The following is a 19,092-nucleotide window of genomic DNA, read 5'->3' on the forward strand; positions in this document are numbered from 1 at the left end:
CCTCCCCTTCCAACACCTGGCCACCTGAAGCCTTTAAAAAGCACCCCAAAGGCACCCAGGTAGGGGAGATCTCTTAACAGGGAGATTTTACCTTCTGGAACCATGCCCGTGTCGGAAGAGACCTTTGCTCCGGCAGCCCTAGCCACCATGCCCCAGGAGCCCCAGCAGACAGACTTCCAGCTGGTGAGAGTCAAGAGCACATGGTACCGGATCAAGAAAGGAGAAGCCCTTTCCAACTACGAGGACAAGATAACTCTCTCTGAAGCAAAAATGTAAGTACAGGAGCCTACCTTGCTCACTGGTGACTGCGCTGGATGGCTCTGGCTAGCCAAACTGTGGGGTCTCCCTGCTGGGATGCATGTCAGATGGAAAAACCATCTCGTGTGCCCTTGCAGCTTAAATCCACCATCATGCGTACATCTCTACAAAAGTGGGCTTCAAAACACGTGCAATGTGGCAGCACAGGTATTTGCTGGTCTCCTTGGCATGACTTGGCTAAGTTATAGAGGGAATTTTGTCAACAGCCTGAATTTTTGTAGATGGGAGGTTTGTGGTGCAAGTCTTCCTTAATACAGCTGCATTTTGCATGTCGGAAGTTTTCTAGTGTTTGTGATGCTCAGGTTTTAATGTCACGAGTCTGCTCTCAGTCAGCTCAGGGGGCTCTTTGCCAGCGCTGGCTTGCTCAGACAGGGCTGCAGCAGGGAGAACAGGACTCTAGCAGACCCAAAGGCGGTCTGCTGGACCTCAGTCAACAGCAGGATGAACCGAGGGCTCAGAGCACACCCAAAAAATCCTCAGCTGACATATGCTGCAACAAGGGTATGGTCAGGCTCAAATTCACTACTGTTGTCAGACAGCAGAGGGGTTGCAGTGGGTGCTAGCAGTGCCATACGGCACCGAAGGCCGATTCCACCAACCACCATTCACAACCACCCTGTCTCTTAGAAGGGTCACATGCCAGCGATGGATGCACAGTTAAGGTACAGCTATAAGGTATATATTTGATGCATTAAAATATACACAATGATGGTTTAGGGTTTTTTTTAATACTACATTTTAAAAGCCCAGAGAAATTTCCTGGAAGGTTTAAATGTTCACTGTTTTTCTTTAACGCTTAAAAATGTTAGGGCAAATATTAGAGGCAATTTGGTAAAGAAAGCAGAGAAGCATCTGTTTAGACCTATAAGAAGAATTCAGGCACGTGGAAAGAAATTGGGCATGTATGGAAATCTGATTATCCAATGAGCCATCTGCCCACTGAATAAGCAAAACAGAGATTCATGGAAACTTTCAGTTGTTACCCAACAGCAGCTCAAGAAGAGGTCTTATATAAAACACATTTTGCCGTTTCATGGTGTTTTTTTTTTCGCCCCTTTTCTTTCTTGATTCCCAACAATAAAAGCCGCTTACTTTTCCCCTGGCTCCCCCTGCCCCACAGAAGTAATAACTGGGTTGCTGGGCTGTGTTCTTCACTGGTTCAGGTGGGTACTACATGCCGGCTTTGTAGGATTTTATTTATCCTTTGAAACTCCAATATGGAAATCTTTCCCAACTCTCAGATCATTTTCTTTTACTACCTGGGAGCAGTTTCTATTTCTATCATACCTGTTTTGAGCTAAAGAGATCCACTGTTTCAACTGGAGCATTGTAGAGATGTTATTTTTTATGAGGGTGTGTGGCTGTGTGTAGATAAACAGGAATAAATCAACTCTTATCACCCAGACATAGTGGGCAGAGAACGTTTCCTCCATGAATACTTCGGAAAATTGTGACAATGTCTTCCTCATTCCCTTCTAGGAAGCTGAAATGATTGGTCTGGGGGTTTCTGATGAGGTTTTCAACTTCCAGCATGAATAACATGCTCCAAACCTCCTTACTCTTTTTTTTTTTTTATCATTACCAAGTAGAAGTTGAGCCATTTGACTCTTCAAGATATGGGAGGGTTTCTCTTGTGCCAAAGCAATTGAGCCCTGACACCCAGGAGAGCCATCCCAGCCTTGCAGCCCCACACTTTTGCAGTGCACGGGCAGGAGACTCCACATTCCCCACCCCCCAGCTATGTCCTTAAACTAGTTCAGACATGAAAAGTACAAAAGAGGAATATAATGATTTCAAAACATGTTTTCTGATCCTTGCCAGAGGTGAATGTGTCTCCGAAGGTGGGATTTCCTGGACAATTGAAGCTCCCATCTATTTTTGCTACAAAGTGGTAGAAACATACAATATTCTGGATCCTTCCAACACTACTCTGCTCTGGGGTCACATTACTGACCCCCAGCAACTAGAGCTAGCCACTAGCGGCAAAAGGAAGCTGAGGCGCTTTATTGTCATAGATGAAGTTGTTGATGAACTTTACGGCTCCAAAGTCAGAGAATACTTTGAAGAGAATAACGTTCAGCACAAAATCCTCGCTCTGCCTACCACTGAAGAAACGAAATCCATGGACCTGGTCTTGAACATCTTGCAAGAAGTACAGAAGTTCAGCATCGACCGGCGAACTGAGCCCATCATCGCCATCGGAGGAGGCGTCTGCCTGGACATCGTGGGACTCGCTGCATCGCTTTATAGAAGACGTACCCCTTACATTCGGGTTCCAACAACCCTCCTCTCTTACGTTGATGCCAGCGTGGGAGCGAAGAACGGGGTGAATTTCCTACAGTGTAAGAACAAGCTCGGGGGCTACACCCCCCCGGTAGCCAGTTTCCTGGATAGATCCTTCATTCAGAGCATTCCTCGGCGGCACATCTCCAACGGCCTTGGTGAAATTTTGAAGGTATGAACTTTTGCAACTGCAGTTTTCAAAACTGAAGTCATAGAATCATAGTTTTTGTAGTAGTCTGGGTTGGAAGGGACCTCTAAAGGCCGTCTAGCCCAAGCCCCCTGCAATGAGCAGGGACATCTTCAACCAGATCAGGCTGCTCAGAGCCCCGTCCAACCTGACCTTGAATATTTCCAGGGATGGGGTGTGTACCACCTCTCCGGGCAACCTGTGCCAGGCTTTCACCACCCTCAGTATAAAAAATTTCTTCCTTGTACCTAGTCTGAATCTATCCTCTCTTAGCTTAAAATCATTGCCCCTTGTCCTATCACAACAGGCCCTGCTAAAACGTGTATCTCCATCTTTCTTACCAGTCCCCTTTAATACAGAAAAGGCTGCAATACTGGTAAGATGTCCATTGGCATCCATGGCATCATATAAACTGCCTTATAGAAACAAGGGTGGGCCACCAAGGCTGCATGGGGACTTTTAACTCTCATTGAAGATATATGTATTTTTAGAGCTGCTCAACTTGTTAGAATATCCCTTACGCGCAGTGCCCAGTGCTAACCCTGCGGAGTAAACTCCAAAACTGAAGGCCAGACACAGACATGGCAAAACCAGGGAAGAAAGCATCTTCCCATTGACGCTGATCCATAACACTCTAAAATGAACTGCTGCCAGAGAATTTGAGGCTCATTTTACTGGGGATTAATAATCTGCAAGATCATTCCCTCCTACCTCACGGAGTATGTCGAGTGCGGTCAATCAATCTCCTGAGAGACAAATTCTACCTCTAAAATTACCTGGGAAGTGCACAGTAAATGGTTTTATGCCTGAAGAGCTCTGAAAACTTTTGATAAAGCAGAGTTCAGGCTATTAAAGTTTATGAGTGGGGAGTTAATCAGCAGCATTTTTCAGTGCTTGCACAATGGGGCATCCCCAGGAGATCTGGAGGTTTCTGGCAGGCACAGGGAAGCCCGCAGGTCACCGGTCCCTACTGCAGAAGTGGACTAATGCCCATATCAGAGGATAAAAAAGCATTTACTTGTAACAACAAAACTGCTTCCAAACCTTCATATTCCCCACACTGCAGTGCTTTCCCACCTTCCCTTGCCCAAAGAGCAATCTCAAAGATTAGATGAGAGTTCTCCTGGGGATGTCCGCTCTCCAGTCCCTCTCACAGGGATGGCTGCTATTCAGCTGAGACGGTCTTGAGTTTCCTGCCAGGCACACAAACAGCCAAAGTTTGTTACAAACTGTCTGCTGGGCTACTGGAGCATGTAGCAGAGCTGCCCAGTAGCAAGGGAACTTGCCCACCAGTGCTCCCATCATCTCTGCCATTTGGCAAGTGTGCAGATATTTCTTTCAGAGAGTATAATATGATATTATAGTCCAGTCTATTGAAATACTCAGGTCTTCAACAGCACATACAAGGATCCCATAACTATCTTACCTCTTCTGTTCTTTGTCCTAGATGGCACTCATGAAACACAAAGGCCTGTTTGACCTGCTCAAGAGCCACGGGAAGTACCTGCTGGACACCAAGTTCCAGTCCTACAGCGGCTCCGCCAACCACGGGGACGCTGCACTGCAGACTACCAGGATAGCCATTGAAACCATGTTGGAAGAGCTGGCTCCCAACCTCTGGGAGGATGATCTGGACAGACTGGTTGATTTTGGTCACCTTATAAGCCCAGAGCTGGAAATGGTGAGTGACAAACTTTACATTGCAACGTCCATTTAAAAAAAAAAAAGAAACAGTTTTCAATCAGCAGAATGAAAACTTTGTGCAAAAGAAGCTGAGATAAACTCCAGATTTGCATGTTACCTCATATCGCCCAGCACACCCAGCCTGGTCCTGTTGCACAGAGACCCCTTTCCCAGCCCCGTTTCCCCCCCACTTCCACCCATGTTCCCTGCTCAGACCGCAGGGAAGTTACTGCTTCTTACCAGGCATTTACCACAGCACAAGGATGACCAGATTTCAGTGATGCCACTAGAAATCGCCAACATGAGCTATAACACTTCAAAGGCATGGGAACCATTACTGGTATTACTGGGCAGAAATCGCTACTGAGGAATGAGAAGGGAGGACTAGAGCTTATGCACGATTCAGAGCTCTTCCCTCCATCCCATTTTGAATGGGAGGAGAATTAGATCCTGATCCCTATGGGAGATTTTACGTGCAATTAATCATGTGTAAAACAGATCATCCCCTGCAACCCATAAATCACAAGATGCTAACACCCAGCAACTCAGTACTTCTACTGCTGTGAATCAAACATCAATTTTCAGGAGTACTTTTAGGAAAAAACCTACTTGTTTACCATTTGTCAACTCAAATCTTTTCTCCCACCTGCCTTTGCTCCATTTCAGAGGGTTTTGCCATCGCTGATGCACGGAGAAGCTGTGAACATCGACATGGCCTTCATGACGTACGTCGCCCACGCGCGGGGGCTCATCACCACCGAGGAGAAGGAGCAGATCATCCAGTGCATGAGGGGCCTGGAGCTGCCGGTCTGGCACGGCGGCTGCAGCTGGCCCCTCATCAAGAGAGCCCTGATGGAGCGCCTGAAACACAGCGGGGGACAGCCCCGGATGCCTCTCCCCACCGGTCTCGGCGTAGCAGGTACGGGGGGCGGCGGGCAGCCTGGCACGCTGACGTGCTGGAAAACAGCCCCTGCAGTTCTATGCTTCTGGTTTTACTTGTGCTTTTCTTAACGTCTCCATAAACCCACCAAGAGACAAGAACCTTCTCTCCTGTGTAGCCCCCAGAACTCCGTTGAGGACTGAGGTCTGATTAGTTGCATTATGATACACCAATTTGCTTTGCAGACTTGTTTGCACCAACAGTCTGAACGCAGAGCTCTGCCAGACAAGCCAGCTAGGTCACAAGGGAAAAACAACTCCTCCGTTCTACCTGAAAATACTTGTTAAATATCCTCAGCTAAAGGAGTTTAAGGTATTACTGTGCCTAGAACTAACACTTGAAAACTAAACAGCATCTATTCGATATCTAGGGTGAAACATTCTTCCTTACAAGACTAAAAAAAACGCCAAACCCTAACACAGAAGCAACACAGGAGACCAGGTTGTGATCGCTTGTATCAGCATCCATCCAGACTCTTTCCATCCAGCTCAGTCTCTACACACTCAGAAGAAAACAGACTCTCAAACTCCTTGGAGGAGCTACTCTCCCCTCTAGTGAGTTCGTGTACGCAAGCAGCAGAACCTTCTCTGGATGTCCCATTAACCGCAAGTCTTCTTTTACAGAGATATTCAATGACACCAGTGAAGAGACCCTGGAACGAGCGTACAAGCTGTGGGTCAGGGACTGCAAGACGGTGCTGGAAGAAGAGCCAGCTGCTCTCTGAGGGCTGGAGCCCGGGCCGATGGTCCTGCCCCACGCGTGGAGTTGTTCGACATCGTAAGTTAGTGGGCAGGGCTGAATTTTAAACAGGATAAATCAAGAAGCGCCTGTGAAACCAGGTACACGCCAGAGCTGCACGGAACAAGAAGAATATCAGCATTTGACTCAGTTTACCTCTTTCAACTGCCCTGTTTGAAAGGGAATTCATTAGACCCATGTAGTGCTCCAAAAGCGACTGCTCCGAAGTGAAAGCACCAAGTGCCCATAGTGTAGCTCACAGCAGGCTGTCTCCTGTGGGGGAAAGCATTTATTGCTCCATTTGGTTAATCCAGTCTGGGGGCTGCCACAGCCTTGCCCAGCGCTGTCCCACCATTGCTTGTCGCTGGACCTCTGATGTCAGTAGGTGCATCTGGCTCATAGACCACGTGAAAGAAGTGGGGCATCTTGACAGCACCACATGAAACCTCCATGCTCTATGAGATCTTTGAAGTGGGATATCTCCTTCACTGGTTTTGGCATTCTGAGTTGTTCTCATTTTCTCAGCTCTTTCAAACTAGCAAAAAAAAGAAACTTAGCTGCCAGCCTTTGCTCCCAGTGTCAGGGAACGACACACTCCGATTTCAGGCACCATCACGTAGCCGCAGATCAGCAGACATCGCCGCTGTGAGGCACGACGGGAGCTCTATCTTGGCAGCACGGCAACCCTGTGTCTTGGGACTCCCAGGTGCTGAGGACATGCTGGCAAGACTCATCTTGCTGCCAAAACGTAGAGCTGTGGGTTTACTGTGCAACCCCTACGAGCCACCGGTGTGACAAATACGCTACGATCTGCACCACTGCTGCCTACGAACCAAGCTGAGCCCCAGGCCACACTGCAGAACCCCCCGGACATCCCCACGGAGCGTCTGCCATGGGTCTCCTCGTACCTGGCTGGCCGGGGCTCCCTCCCCATCGCGGCGCTTTCTGCGTAGGTAAGGTCAGCTGGGGAAGGCCGGGAGAAATCGGGGGACTCCAAGTGAGTTTCTCATCTTCAAGCAGCCTCAGCGTCGTGGCTCAGGATCGCAGCAGACTCAGAGGAGATTATATATCAGATGCTGACAGTGAAAAACGTAAAGGCAATGTCATCCTTCTCCCTGGTGGCTGAATCAAAGGAATCACCATCAACAGACAGCCTTTGAATTATTTACAGCTTGCTTTGGTTGGTTTTTTCCTTATGTCATACCAGTTTGTGCTGATGTGCTGGCTTCTGTTTTGCTGAACTAATAAAAGTTATGAAAACCAGAAAACTTTTAAAATAATGATTCCATCACTGCACACAGTGCACCCCTGTGTACATTTGTACCTGCTCAAGAAAGACACTGGAGGAGTGAGGAACTGTGCTGACATAATAAATCCCTTTTCCTCCTGAGCCCAGAGAACGTGTGCCTGGAGGTACCCGAGAGCCTTCCCCAGCCCCTCTCCAGAGCCGCGCATTTCTCTCGCTTCAGGACGGGCTTTCACACAGACGGTGCCACCTTACCAGGCAGACCTGCTGCAGCAAACAGCAGAAGAGGACATCCTCAGAGCCACATCTTCCCATAGAAATAATCCCCTGATGCCTTGAGCTAAATAAGCCTGTTGCTGGGGGTGTCAATGAAATTTTGTCCTTTTTCAGACCATCAAATACAGGCTCATTCAGCCGGTTCCCGACAGCAGCCACCGAGCAGGGAAAGCATCGCTCCTCCTCGTGGGGAAGCCACCCGCACCATCAGCCTTTTGCTAGAACAGAACGGGACAGGGCAGCACGAGACCAGATGAGGATCCGTGCTTTTCAGGAGCACGCAAGAGCCCCAGGGACAGCAGTGCGGAGGGACGCCGTGCCGAGAGCCTCCAGGCAGGAGGGGGTGTGCTGTCTCTGCCCCATCTGGTGCTGGTCATGTCTCGCAGATGATCTGCGACCGGAGGCCTGCAGCTCTGGTGCTCCTCTCCCACACTTCAGGGTGATCACCTGGGTACGCTTGCGAGTGGTTTTCCTCCTCTCGAGGAGCTGGATGGGCCACTGTTCGCATCAGATAATCTAGAAATGAGTGAAGCGCAGGATTATCGGCTGCCCAACAGTCAATGTCCTTCAGCGCAGCAGTCCTACTCCTGTCTGCCTACATGGAGGATGTAGAAGACAAAAACCAATTTGAGTTTCTTATTTTAAACATCCAGAGAAAGACCCTCAGGAGCCCAAAGGCATTTAGCACTCCAGTCCCATGCAAAGCCAAACAGCAGCTTAGCAGGGTCCAGCCAAACAGAACCCAGAAGAGCCACAAAACCACACGCGCCTACCAGAACCCCACCACGTAGGGCTGACGTGCTGTTGGTGACAGTGACCTGACTGAGGGTCACCTGCCAGCCGTTCCCACACGTTGGCTTTGCCTCCATCTTCAAGAGCCGGGGTGTGTGTGTAGCAACTTATCAAAGGAACTGGAGCGCAATTAAGACTGAAAAGTGAACACATGATTATTATTTTTTACCCTCCCTTCTGCTGTGGGTGACAGAATACAATCAACCCCTGGCATGCTTGGTTGCTTAGTAGCAGACAGCCACATTTTTAATTATATACTAAAATATGCTAAAGAGCATAAAACTGCTGCATGACTAATACGTGTATATCAAGAAAGGCACATGACAGCAGCTAAACTGCCTCAGTGTCTGATAGAGTGCCTCTGCCAGGCTTGTCATCGAAAGATCAAGGGAAGGAGGTGGAAAGTATTATTAATAAAAAGATGACTTTTTAAAATACACCTCATTGTTTGCAGTGCATTTTTGTTTAATGTCTAGCATGAATTTAATTCTTTTCCATTTATTCAGCTTTGATTTAATTCCTGCTTTTTTAAATGGAACTATTATCATTAGACCCAAAATCGTTGCTTATTTCCGTATTACCTTCAATGACGTGTTACTCCAAAGAGAAAAGTGGAAAGCTGTACGGGACCCAGCTGGGTTCCCTGCAGCGCAAGTTCTTCATGGGTTGGTTTGAACAAAATTACTTTAGTAGTCAGAGAATAAGAAATGATTTTTTTATTTACATGTTCTGAAATAATTTCTTTTGCAATGACCTGCTCTAGAAACTGCTTCTCAGCAGGAGGAAAAAAAAGAAAGATTATGAGCTCTGATATTTTTTAATAACGGAGTATCTAAGCAGTTCTTCCCTATGTTCAGTTAACAACAGCATTCAACGTACCCAACATAAAATGAGAATCAGGCCACAGGTCTTGAAGACACTAAAAGATCTTTGACTAAACATATTTGAAGTGGCTAAACAAACAGCTCTGAACATCACAGCAGCCGCCCTGCTCCTGGTGCAACGCAACGCGTGCTCGACCATCCTGTGCGGGTCTGTCTGGAGCCGCTACCCATGGCACAAATTCCACGCAATGTTCAGAGTAAAGATGGTACGGAACCACAGCTCGCCTCAGAGCAAGGCGCGTTCGCTGGCCTGTGCCGGGCTGGAGCGCCGGGACGCGGCCGAAATGGTCACCGCGACGGGGTCTGTGCCCACCGCGGGAAACCTGCTACCATCGAAGCTTCGCAGGCGGCTGGAAAAGACGCAGCCCCGCAGGAGTGTGCTGTTCCCCGCTTTTTTAATTCATGTCTAACTCCTGCTGCCATCAAAGGTGGAAGAGAGGGAAGCCAGCGGCAGCGGGGAGCTCTGGAGGGGCAATGCTGAAGGGCAAGAAAGAGGGCAAAGCACTCAGGCAAGACCAGAGCCCCCGGAGCTGTGTGCCCCATCCACCGAACCTCAATCACACCCCAGGGCCCGGCGCACCCCGGCCAGCCCCGGGGACGAGCACCATGCTCGGATGCCGTGCCTGGCGCTGGAGCCGGGCGCTGGCCCTCCTCCCGAACAACGGCGGCTGCCCCACCGATGGCTCCAGCGAGGCGGCCACGGGCAGAGCCTCTGCCGGCATCCTGCAGCTCCCCTGGCCTCCCCTCTCCGCAGACCATGCACCGGGGCATTCGGAATTTCTCCCATTGCTCCTTTGAGACAGCATCCACAACGTGTAACCGTGTACATCAACCCCACAGTGATTTTTATAAACAGATTAAAAGAGCAATCAATATTTAGCTGTTTTGCATGCCCAGGCTCGTCCTACTGACTGCAGCAACCTTCTCGTTGCCTCGCAGAGCTCTTGGACAGCATTTAGCATAGAGGTCTGTCACAGGAACCATCGTTTCCCGCTAGGACCATAGAGGACAACGGTGCCTCAGCCCCGCGAAGCGCAGCGCGTGGCAGCGTGAGGGGCTGGGAGCTACCTTCTCTCCGGGGAATCGCAAACGAGAGAGCATCCGTCTGTAGTCAGCACTGCTGGGGTTCGACAGAAGCCTTCTTGTTCCATTACATCCGAGGTGAGAAAATCGTAAAAAAGGAAGAAAGCGCAGCTTCAGTCCTTGGTGCAGCCACGAGCCTCCACACACGCCCGTTAAGAGAGTTGCTCGCAAAAACTTCATTAAAAATGGAGCGGTTTCAAGTCAGGGTGCACTGCGGGTCACAGGCAAAGACAACGGCGGTGGTCAGTGCACGTGCCCTTGACCTGCAAGCCAGCATCCTATGAAGCCTTACCGACATCAGTAAGCCAGGGACACTTCTTCCAGCCATTCCCCTGCAATTTGAAGCAAGTATGGCATTCCAAAGGAGCTGGAGGAACAGGGAGTCTGCCCACCCTTCAGCGCCGGGACCACCCCCAGCTGCGGCAGCAAAAGGAGCGGCAGCGGCCGACCCCGCCGAGGCAGCGCAACCACCGTCTCCTTGCTTCCTGGCATCGGGAGCTGCCGAGCTCCCCGGTGGGTCTCCTCCCGACGCGGTGGCAGGGTCCCCCCGTGCTACCGCCCCCCGCAGCACCCCGCAGCCTGGCCACGGGGCTGTCCGGCAAACCAGACCCCACCTGGCATCAGCAGCCTGGTTTTTAACGCCCACTTTCCCACCCTGCACAGAGCATTTTCAGGCTTCTCTGAAGGAACTAAAAGGCTTCTCGGCAGACCTGCTGCCACCTCTTTGGTGACAAACACTGAGCCACTGCTTACAGCCATTACCCCCATGACGGGTTTTCATCCTGCTCCTCCTGGGTTTGGATACACAGCCGAAACCCGGAGCCGCTTCCACCGACAGCGAGAAATTCACCCCCAAAACACAGCACTGGCAAAACAGACCATCAAAGGAAGGTGAAAATACATCTGAAAACCCAAACTTCAATTAGAAATTATCTCCTAGTCTGCCGATACATTTCCTACTGCTGTACTACAGTGCCACGTGCTAACACTGTGCTGGATTTCTAAAGAAACAGCATTACAAAGCCTGCTGGAAACTCTGACAAGCTTCAGCTCTCACACCTTCTACGAAGAGGGCGCAGGGCTTTTCTACTCTGTTCTCAGCAGAGTCAGGTGGCTTTGCCCAGCATTTTTTGTTTGGTTGGTTTTTAAACTGGGTGATGCAGGACAGGCACTTCTTTTTAACTGCAACAGAATTAAGTATTTTCTGCTCCTCATAGGCATCAGATTTTCAAGCCAGGCCAAATTCAAAGCTTCTGTTGTTTGTATTCTGGGCTTCAAACCCCATGAGATACCACACATCAACCACCACTGCTGCTGCAGCAACATCCACAGAGACGGCGAGGACTCCCCGCCGGGAGAGTCACAAGGCCAGAAGGGATGAACGCAACAGGGAGACAGGGAGAAACGCAGGAGGTGGGAAGACAGAACAAGACCCCGGCTGGCTCCTGCCCGGCGCTACCTGCAGCGCTCGGCACAACCCAGGAGCGGACGTCTGTGTTCTGGGTGAGCAGAGGGTCTGGGGGAGCGACTCAGGGTGAGCAGAGAGAGGACTGCCACCTCCCCGCGCCCGGGTCAGCTGGAGCAGGTGGCCAGGTGCCCCTGCGTGGGTAGGTGACCTCGCCGGAGCGCCAGCACAGCAAGGAGGTGTAGGGACCCCGGGGCCTCGCCGAGCCCCTGCCGGGCACAGGGCAGCGCCCTGTGGTTTTCAATCACAGAATGGTAGGGGTTGGAAGGGACCTCTGTGGGTCATCCAGTCCAACCATCGTCAAACGGTACTGGATCGTAAGTTGGTATGTTGAACTTACAAATACTAATAATTTCATGAAAGGCAATAATCAGAACTGTCCTGTGGAAAAAAATTGAGAGGACGCTGGGAAAAGTAGGACTCTAGATGACTTCACGAATAAAGGGGGCTAAATGATAAATTTGTAACAACTAGTGATAGAAAGTGGGAAATCGTGTGCCAGTCAACTAGCAGAAGAAAAAAGGAATGCCACGTAAATCTGAAAGAACAAAGAACTGCCAAGGAAACATCTTTTCCCACACTGAACAATACTGAGGATAGAATGGGCCAGTTCTTGATCTTGGTAATCTTGGTTTTGGCAGATGCCCCTTTGAGAAGGGAGGGAGGCGAACGGCAAAAGCCCCCCGGAGGGGACACGACGACATTTTTCCATGTCCACCTGTTTTGTTCGTTGTGCTGGACCGTGAAGCTTTGGCTCCATCTGCTTCGGTGTGTCGCTGCAAAGCCCAGGTGGGGCCTGACCCGCGACTCCGTCCCCAGCGTGCTGCTGCAGTACAACACTGCCGGCAGCTCCGGTACAGCCAGCGCTGCTGACTGACACCAGGGCAGGCACACGGCCACATCCTCCGCCAAGTCACAAACACGGGAGCACTGCCGGGACTTCAAACGCACAGAAAAACGAGATTCACTTACATGGAAAACGAGTGGCTTACACGGACGTATGTGAAAAACCAAATGCTTTAATCCATCTGTCAAGAACAACAGTTCAAATTATTTCATTGGATACATTAATATTGATCCATAATTTACAGTGCTATGGACCATACACAAATTATTGCTGCAGTCAACAGCAGATGAATATCAACATTACAGTACCAAGCATCATAGCAAGAGGCAGTAATTAATGTCACTTTTTCAAGAAATATAGGTATTTATACTATTATCAACATCAGCTTCCCCCCCAGTGCATTTTATGTCAAACAACATAAATGTAAGTGCATTATTTTGTGCTTTGTGCTTTCCTTACGTACCTTCTTTTTGCTTTTACAGGTTGTAGGAGTTAAATATTGCTTTATAGGCCAAAAGCAGTTAAGGAAGAAATACATGGTACTCTGCACGTTCCTGCTTGTTGCATGGCTTTGGCAAAGTGAGATTGGGTAGGTATCCTGTCCACGCGCTCAGGGAAGTCACCGCCGGCCCAGTGCCACACAAGACACCATCATCAGACTGGGCAACAACTTCTGTCCATCTCACTCCACCTAGTTCACGCCACACCCTGCCTCTAACTGCAGTCTCTGTCCTCTGCCACTGATCCCCTGTAAAACGTCACAGCCGGACGTTCCACGATGCGCAAACAGGCAAAGACATCTCCAGTGCGCACCCGCCTGGAGGTCCCAGTCTCCTCGAGACATCCCCACCACAGCATCCACACGCTTCGGTTCAACGGGTGGGCAAGCTCGGCGGAGGGCCGCAGCCCAAGGGAACACGGGGTGAAGAGCAAGCAGGGCACAGCCGAGCCGTATGTTACCCCAGAGCAACACAACGTACGGGGAACACACAGCACAGCCGCTGGGCCCACAGAGACTTGTATCAAGAAATCCAGCTCTTGATACCACGGCTTTCGTTGAATCCTAACTCATCTCCACACAGCACGCAGCCAAAAGTCGGCAGTCATGGCTGTTGGCGAGTACCAGTGGTTTCACGTAAGCTTGAAAAATACTTATACACCACAGTCTAGACTTCAATTTCTGAATGCCCAGCATGGGCATCAAACCAAAAGCCTGATTCGATATATTCAGTGGTTTCTGTTACTACACTCCAGCGTGCACGCCCTGATTCTGTAGTACGAAGCTGCAGAGCTGTCCCATTTCAATGGGGAAGCCTAACACAGCCCTGCGTTACAGCCACGAGCATTTCACAGCCCTGATTTTCCTTACCTGTCACCGTTATCGAACAGCAGCACCAGCAGCCTGCGCCCGCACGCCCGACTTGGAGCGAACGCCGGCACAGCTGCCCTGCGGGGAACGGGAGACCGGGAGCGCTTCCCTGCCCGAGGACCACGACGGCTGCAGCGCATCCCGCAGGCTCCCGGGTTCTGCCCTGGGCCAGGGCTTCGCTACCCTAGGAAAGACACATTCCTAAAAGCTGTCTGGGGTGGGGGGGAGAGGCATCATTATAATCTAGCTCCAGCTCCTCCTTCAAAAAAAAAAACATTAAAAAAATTAAAAATAAAAAAATAGCGCCACAACCCAGTGGTTGCATCGATGCCAACACCTAGCTCGCTGCTCAAGCAGAAAGGGAGACGGCCGGACATGGCCAGCAACAGCCACAGAAAGAGCGACGTGAACGCAGACCCCGGAGCAGCGCGACGGCAAGCGGTGTCCCCACCGAGCCCCGCGCCCCTCGCCGTCAGCGCCGGGAGCAGCGGTGCCAGGCAGGGAACCCTTCACCAACCCTTCCGTGGGGAAACGTTTGGGTGAACGCTCAGCGGGCCGCGCCGCAGGAGCTCCCGACGTCGTCCTCGGCTGTCCCATCGCCGCCCGGTTCACATTTGACGTCTGAACACTAACTGCTGCGACCGAAGTGTCCTCACCAAGCCCGCCAAACCGGCGCTCCAGTCACCAACCGCTTCACTTGCCCTGCGTAATTTCCAGTGTAGCGCAAAGGAGAACGGGAGGCTCTGGTTCACTGTACGTAGGCACCACGCTGCACTTCAACGCCCTACGAGCCGCCGCCCTAAAGCTCTCTCCTACGCCACACTTCAGTCAGTGCTAGTCGAGGAAGACTACAACTAGAGTTTAAGGCACTTCATTCCGAACGGGATGCGCTCGCCGGCCGCCCGCGAGTCAGCTGTGGGCTGCGATGGAGAAATCCGTTCCACCCGTCTAGCTGGTAACGCCACGCCACCTCTGGAAAACACCTAGGCTTGATAGAACACGAGTATGACTACCGTTATTGCATAGGACTACACTTGAGTAGATAATGCACCCAACTACTTTTACAACATTGTTGCATGTTAAAAATTAATAACATTGTTATCAAGTAACAGTTATTTGCAGATACAGTAATTTACTCTTTTTTTTGTTTGTTTTTTTTGTTTGTTTTTGTTTTTTTTTTCCTTATGTCAGCCCCAGTGCTGAAATAAAACACAAATTACTATAACGGGCATATTAACTACATAGTTATGTTTCCAAGCATATTACTACTTCTTTCTGTATCACTAAAAATAAATATGTAAGTTCAGTTTCTCTACAGAGTTGTTTTATTACCTAATCTAAATTTGTACTCTACCTTAGATGTGTTTAAAAACATTTTCAAAGTGAGACTGTAATATACAAAATATTCTCAAAATCTCTCTTAAAACACAGAACCCTGCATAAAAGCTTCCTTTCAAGTGTTTACAAAGAACGCAGAAAACTTCCAATGAGTTTTAAAAATGTCAAAAAATTGTTGCAATATTAAGAGGCAAAAAATCTTACAAATGAAATACAAATATATGTAAAACAAAAAGTTGAGGGTAACTAAGGAATCCATGCAAATCAAAATAAACTGTACAATGCAATTTAAAAAAAGCCAATTAGATATGTACAACGTAACGTGCCCAGCTGATAAAACGTATCAATTTTTGTTTTGTCCAAAGAGCCTATACCAACTCACAGTGCTCCTGCTCGGTGTACTGCTGGCCAGCCATCAACGCGTGACACACGACAAAATAAAAACCTAAGAGAAAAACTTGAACCATGATCAAAAAGGAAACCCCAAATCAGCTCAGAGTAAAATTAAACGGCACTCTGAGAAAGAGACTCGCATCTCCCTGCCATTTTCAGCAACAGCATTTTATATCACAGTCAGCACAATCACGATGTCTCAACGCCTGTTTTTTTCTCCCCCGTTTGTATTCCGAGTGGAGCGGGGTGGGTATTCTCCCCGAAACACTTGTCATGTAAAAACCAACGTTTGAGGGACACTGTATCTTTAAGGCAGCACTATTCGATTAATACAATTACAAATTGGACTTTTTTTTTTGGTTTCTTTACATTCTTTAACTTTACATTGTGTTTCCAAGTAAATAGGTTGCATTTACAATTCTATGATCCCCCTCCTCCCCCCCAGTAGAAACAGACTCTTCATTTGTAATTCTATTGCTTTGAGTAGATTTGACCAGTTCAAAGTTCTTGGCGAATCCAGTTCACAGATACTGTACATCTACTGTACAATATTTTGGAGGCATTGGTAGTTTTAAAATAGAATATACAAGTTTCTTCACAAAAATTCTAAAAAAAATCCTATATATATAATATATACACTCACGCACACACACCGGGCTACTGATGAAGCACAAGGGAAAAAAAAAAAGAAGAAATCAAAAAATTCTACAAAAGGTAAATTATTTCATCTACTGATCAAGAACCAAAGCAGTTTATGAAAGGTGTGCCGAGCGTATGCTAACAAGCATGATCGGTGTCCTCCATGCTCACGCTGCTCCGCCTGCTACTCGTCTTCGATGCTCCAGGGGACACAGAGGAAAGTAGCGGGTCAGTCACTCCCACAGGGGAGAGGGTATCGTCCATCAAGATATCTTCCAGTTTGGATCCCATTTTTGCAGGAACGCTGTAAGTGCCGGTCGGTTCAGTCACATTTCCGAGGTTGTCACTGAAGGTGATGGTACCGTCAGTGAGATCGAGGGTGGTGGTGCAAGACAGGTCTGTGTGGTGCGGCATGATGTCTTGGTTGCAGTTGTCCAGCACAGGTTCTTGTTTGATGACCCTGTTGACCATATCAGGGGAGCAAAGGCCTGTAGACGGAACGAGGGACAGTCCGTGTGCCCGGGCTTGCATCTCAAGTTCCTGAAAAGCAGGATAAGAGACAAATTGAAAATATCTGAAAGCAAAATCTGTCATCTTATGAGCCTGTGTACTGCGACTTGCAGCCTCCTTCTGTTGGTCACAAACCATCTCCTCCCTTCGCAACAGCGACAAGTGCTTGCACCTCGTACACTTCTGCCCTGCAGATCTTTACCTGAACACTATTGTCTTCAAGAGGGGTGTGAACACCACCACACACAGGTCCTTCACGCTTCTCCTCAGAACCTATTCCAGAGCCAAAACCCAGTGCCCTGAAGAACAGACATGTTTCCCCCTGGGCTCGTTCTCAAACCAGTGCCACAGTAGGCAAGTTTGGCATCACGTCAGGTGAGGAAAGCATTTAAAAGTTGGAAAAAAAAAAAAGAAAAATAGCAGAAGCATGTGCTTAGAATTTTTTAAAAAGTCATATGTGAAGGCATAGCATATCTATGAGATGCCTGTCATTTCCTGCTGAGACACTGGAAGGGACACTTCTCATCCTACAAGTCTGGTACAGCTGAAGTAAAGAGGTCAGCCAACGCTGAGCAACACTGTTCCTGCACTGAAAAGTCATAGGCAAGTCATAGGAAGGCTTTAGACTTCAGACACAGCCAGGATTCTTCGAATCTTCACGAAAAGTTTAAATTCCACCTTCACATTCAATCATATAGACGCACTTGACTGAAGACACATAACAGAAATCACTTTAGTGTCCTTTCTCACATGCAGCAGTAAGAGAGATGTTTTGCTTCTATTTCTGCATTTTATTAGGCAATCACAATCACTGCTGCAATTGTACTGTTTCTGGATATTCCTGTCAGTGAGGCTGATTAACAGCATTTTTTCCGTTTTCAAACTAAGACAACAAGCTTGTAATGGTACACGGCAAGATCAACAGAAAAGGTGGAACAAGGCAGCACTTCTTCCATCAGCTAACGTGCCAAAATCAGGAGTTCCTTATTCTGCGCTTAATCAGAATCAACATAAAAAGGGAAAATTACAGACTTCAGGTTATTTGCTGCCAGATGTATTGCCCATTATTCAAGGGTCTAGTTTTTATGTTGTTTTGATTGAAGGAGCCAGAACAGATGGATAATGCAAAGGAAGATGAGAGATGCTTAGAAAGTGATCTGACTTAGCTTTGCTGTACCACTGCTTGATGCTGCTCTGCAGAAGGGTCACACGCCTTTATCATCTCACTCTCGCAAACAGATTGCTCAACAAAGTACAAAAACTGCGGTGAAGCTCACCCCAGCCTGCTCTATTTTAAAGCCGTTTACTGCCACACTGGACTCTCTGGTATTTCTAGCTTCATTATCTAACTTTGTGGATTAGCTGTGCTGTGGTTTGGGGCTTTGCCTGGCAGAAAACAGGCCTGGGGGTGCTGGTCGACATCCAGCTGACCATGAGCCAGCAGCGTGCCCAGGTGGCCAAGGCGGCCAGTGGCATCCTGGCTTGTACCAGGAATGGTGTGGCCACAGGAGCAGGGAGGTGACCGTGCCCCTGTACTCGGCACTGGTGAGGCCGCACCTTGAGTGCTGTGTTCAGCTTTGGGCCCCTCACTCCAAGAAGGACATTGAGGGGCTGGAGCGTGTCCAGAGAAGGGCAGTGAGGCTGGTGAGGGGTCTGGAGAAGAAGTCTGATGAGGAGCAGCTGAGGGAACAGGGGCTGTTCAGTCTGGAGAAGAGGACGCTGAGGGGGGACCTTATTGCTCTCTACAGCTACCTGAAAGGTGGGTGTAGTGAGGTGGGTGTTGGTCTCTTCTGCCATCTAACTAGCAATCGGACAAGAGGCAATGGCCTCAAGTTGCATCAGGGGAGATTTACATTATATATTAAGAAAAATTTCTTCACAGAAGAGCGGTCAGGCATTGGAACAGGCTGCCCAATGAGGTGGTGGAATCACCATTCCTGGATGGTGTAAAAAACGTGTAGATGTGGCACTTCAGGATATGGTTTAGTAGGAATGGTGGTGTTGGGTGAATGGTTGGACTCGATGATCTTAGAGGTCTTTTCCAACCTACGATTCTGATTCTCCCGACGCAGCAGCCAGCCTGGCACACTGCAGCCTGCAC

At 49.0% G+C, this 19,092-nt stretch overlaps 3 protein-coding genes across 7 annotated transcripts in view; 1 reads left to right on the forward strand and 2 right to left on the reverse strand.

Annotated features, from left to right (window-relative positions):
- Nucleotides 1-104, reverse strand: part of LOC104331382 (uncharacterized) — a 38,074-nt gene extending 37,970 nt beyond the window's left edge. The window contains exon 1 of the mRNA XM_075432446.1: nt 92-104. Coding sequence (XP_075288561.1) covers nt 92-104 — 13 coding nt within the window. The remainder of the gene's footprint in view (nt 1-91) is intronic.
- Nucleotides 22-6,135, forward strand: LOC104331381 (2-epi-5-epi-valiolone synthase). Its single transcript, XM_075432447.1, has 5 exons — nt 22-272; nt 2,140-2,773; nt 4,236-4,469; nt 5,138-5,390; nt 6,035-6,135. Exons 1-5 carry the CDS (start codon nt 103-105, stop codon nt 6,133-6,135), a joined length of 1,392 nt encoding a protein of 463 aa, XP_075288562.1. The 5' UTR covers nt 22-102.
- Nucleotides 6,136-12,894: 6,759 nt separating this feature from the next.
- MITF (melanocyte inducing transcription factor) overlaps nt 12,895-19,092 on the reverse strand; it is a 111,686-nt gene continuing 105,488 nt past the window's right edge. For all 5 annotated transcript variants that reach the window (XM_075432652.1, XM_075432654.1, XM_075432653.1 and 2 more), the window contains one exon: nt 12,895-17,021. In XM_075432652.1, the coding sequence (XP_075288767.1) occupies nt 16,620-17,021 (402 nt within the window). In that variant the 3' untranslated portion in view covers nt 12,895-16,619. The remainder of the gene's footprint in view (nt 17,022-19,092) is intronic.

This window comes from Opisthocomus hoazin, chromosome 11 (genome assembly GCF_030867145.1).
Source record: "Opisthocomus hoazin isolate bOpiHoa1 chromosome 11, bOpiHoa1.hap1, whole genome shotgun sequence".
Classification (NCBI taxonomy): Eukaryota; Metazoa; Chordata; class Aves; order Opisthocomiformes; family Opisthocomidae; genus Opisthocomus; species Opisthocomus hoazin.

Coding starts and splice junctions, on each gene's coding strand:
- LOC104331381 (XM_075432447.1), top strand. CDS start 103: ATGCCCGTGTCGGAAGAGACCTTTGCTCCGGCAGCCCTAGCCACCATG. Junction 273..2,139: donor ACTCTCTCTGAAGCAAAAAT/GTAAGTACAGGA, acceptor GATCCTTGCCAG/AGGTGAATGTGTCTCCGAAG. Junction 4,470..5,137: donor TAAGCCCAGAGCTGGAAATG/GTGAGTGACAAA, acceptor GCTCCATTTCAG/AGGGTTTTGCCATCGCTGAT.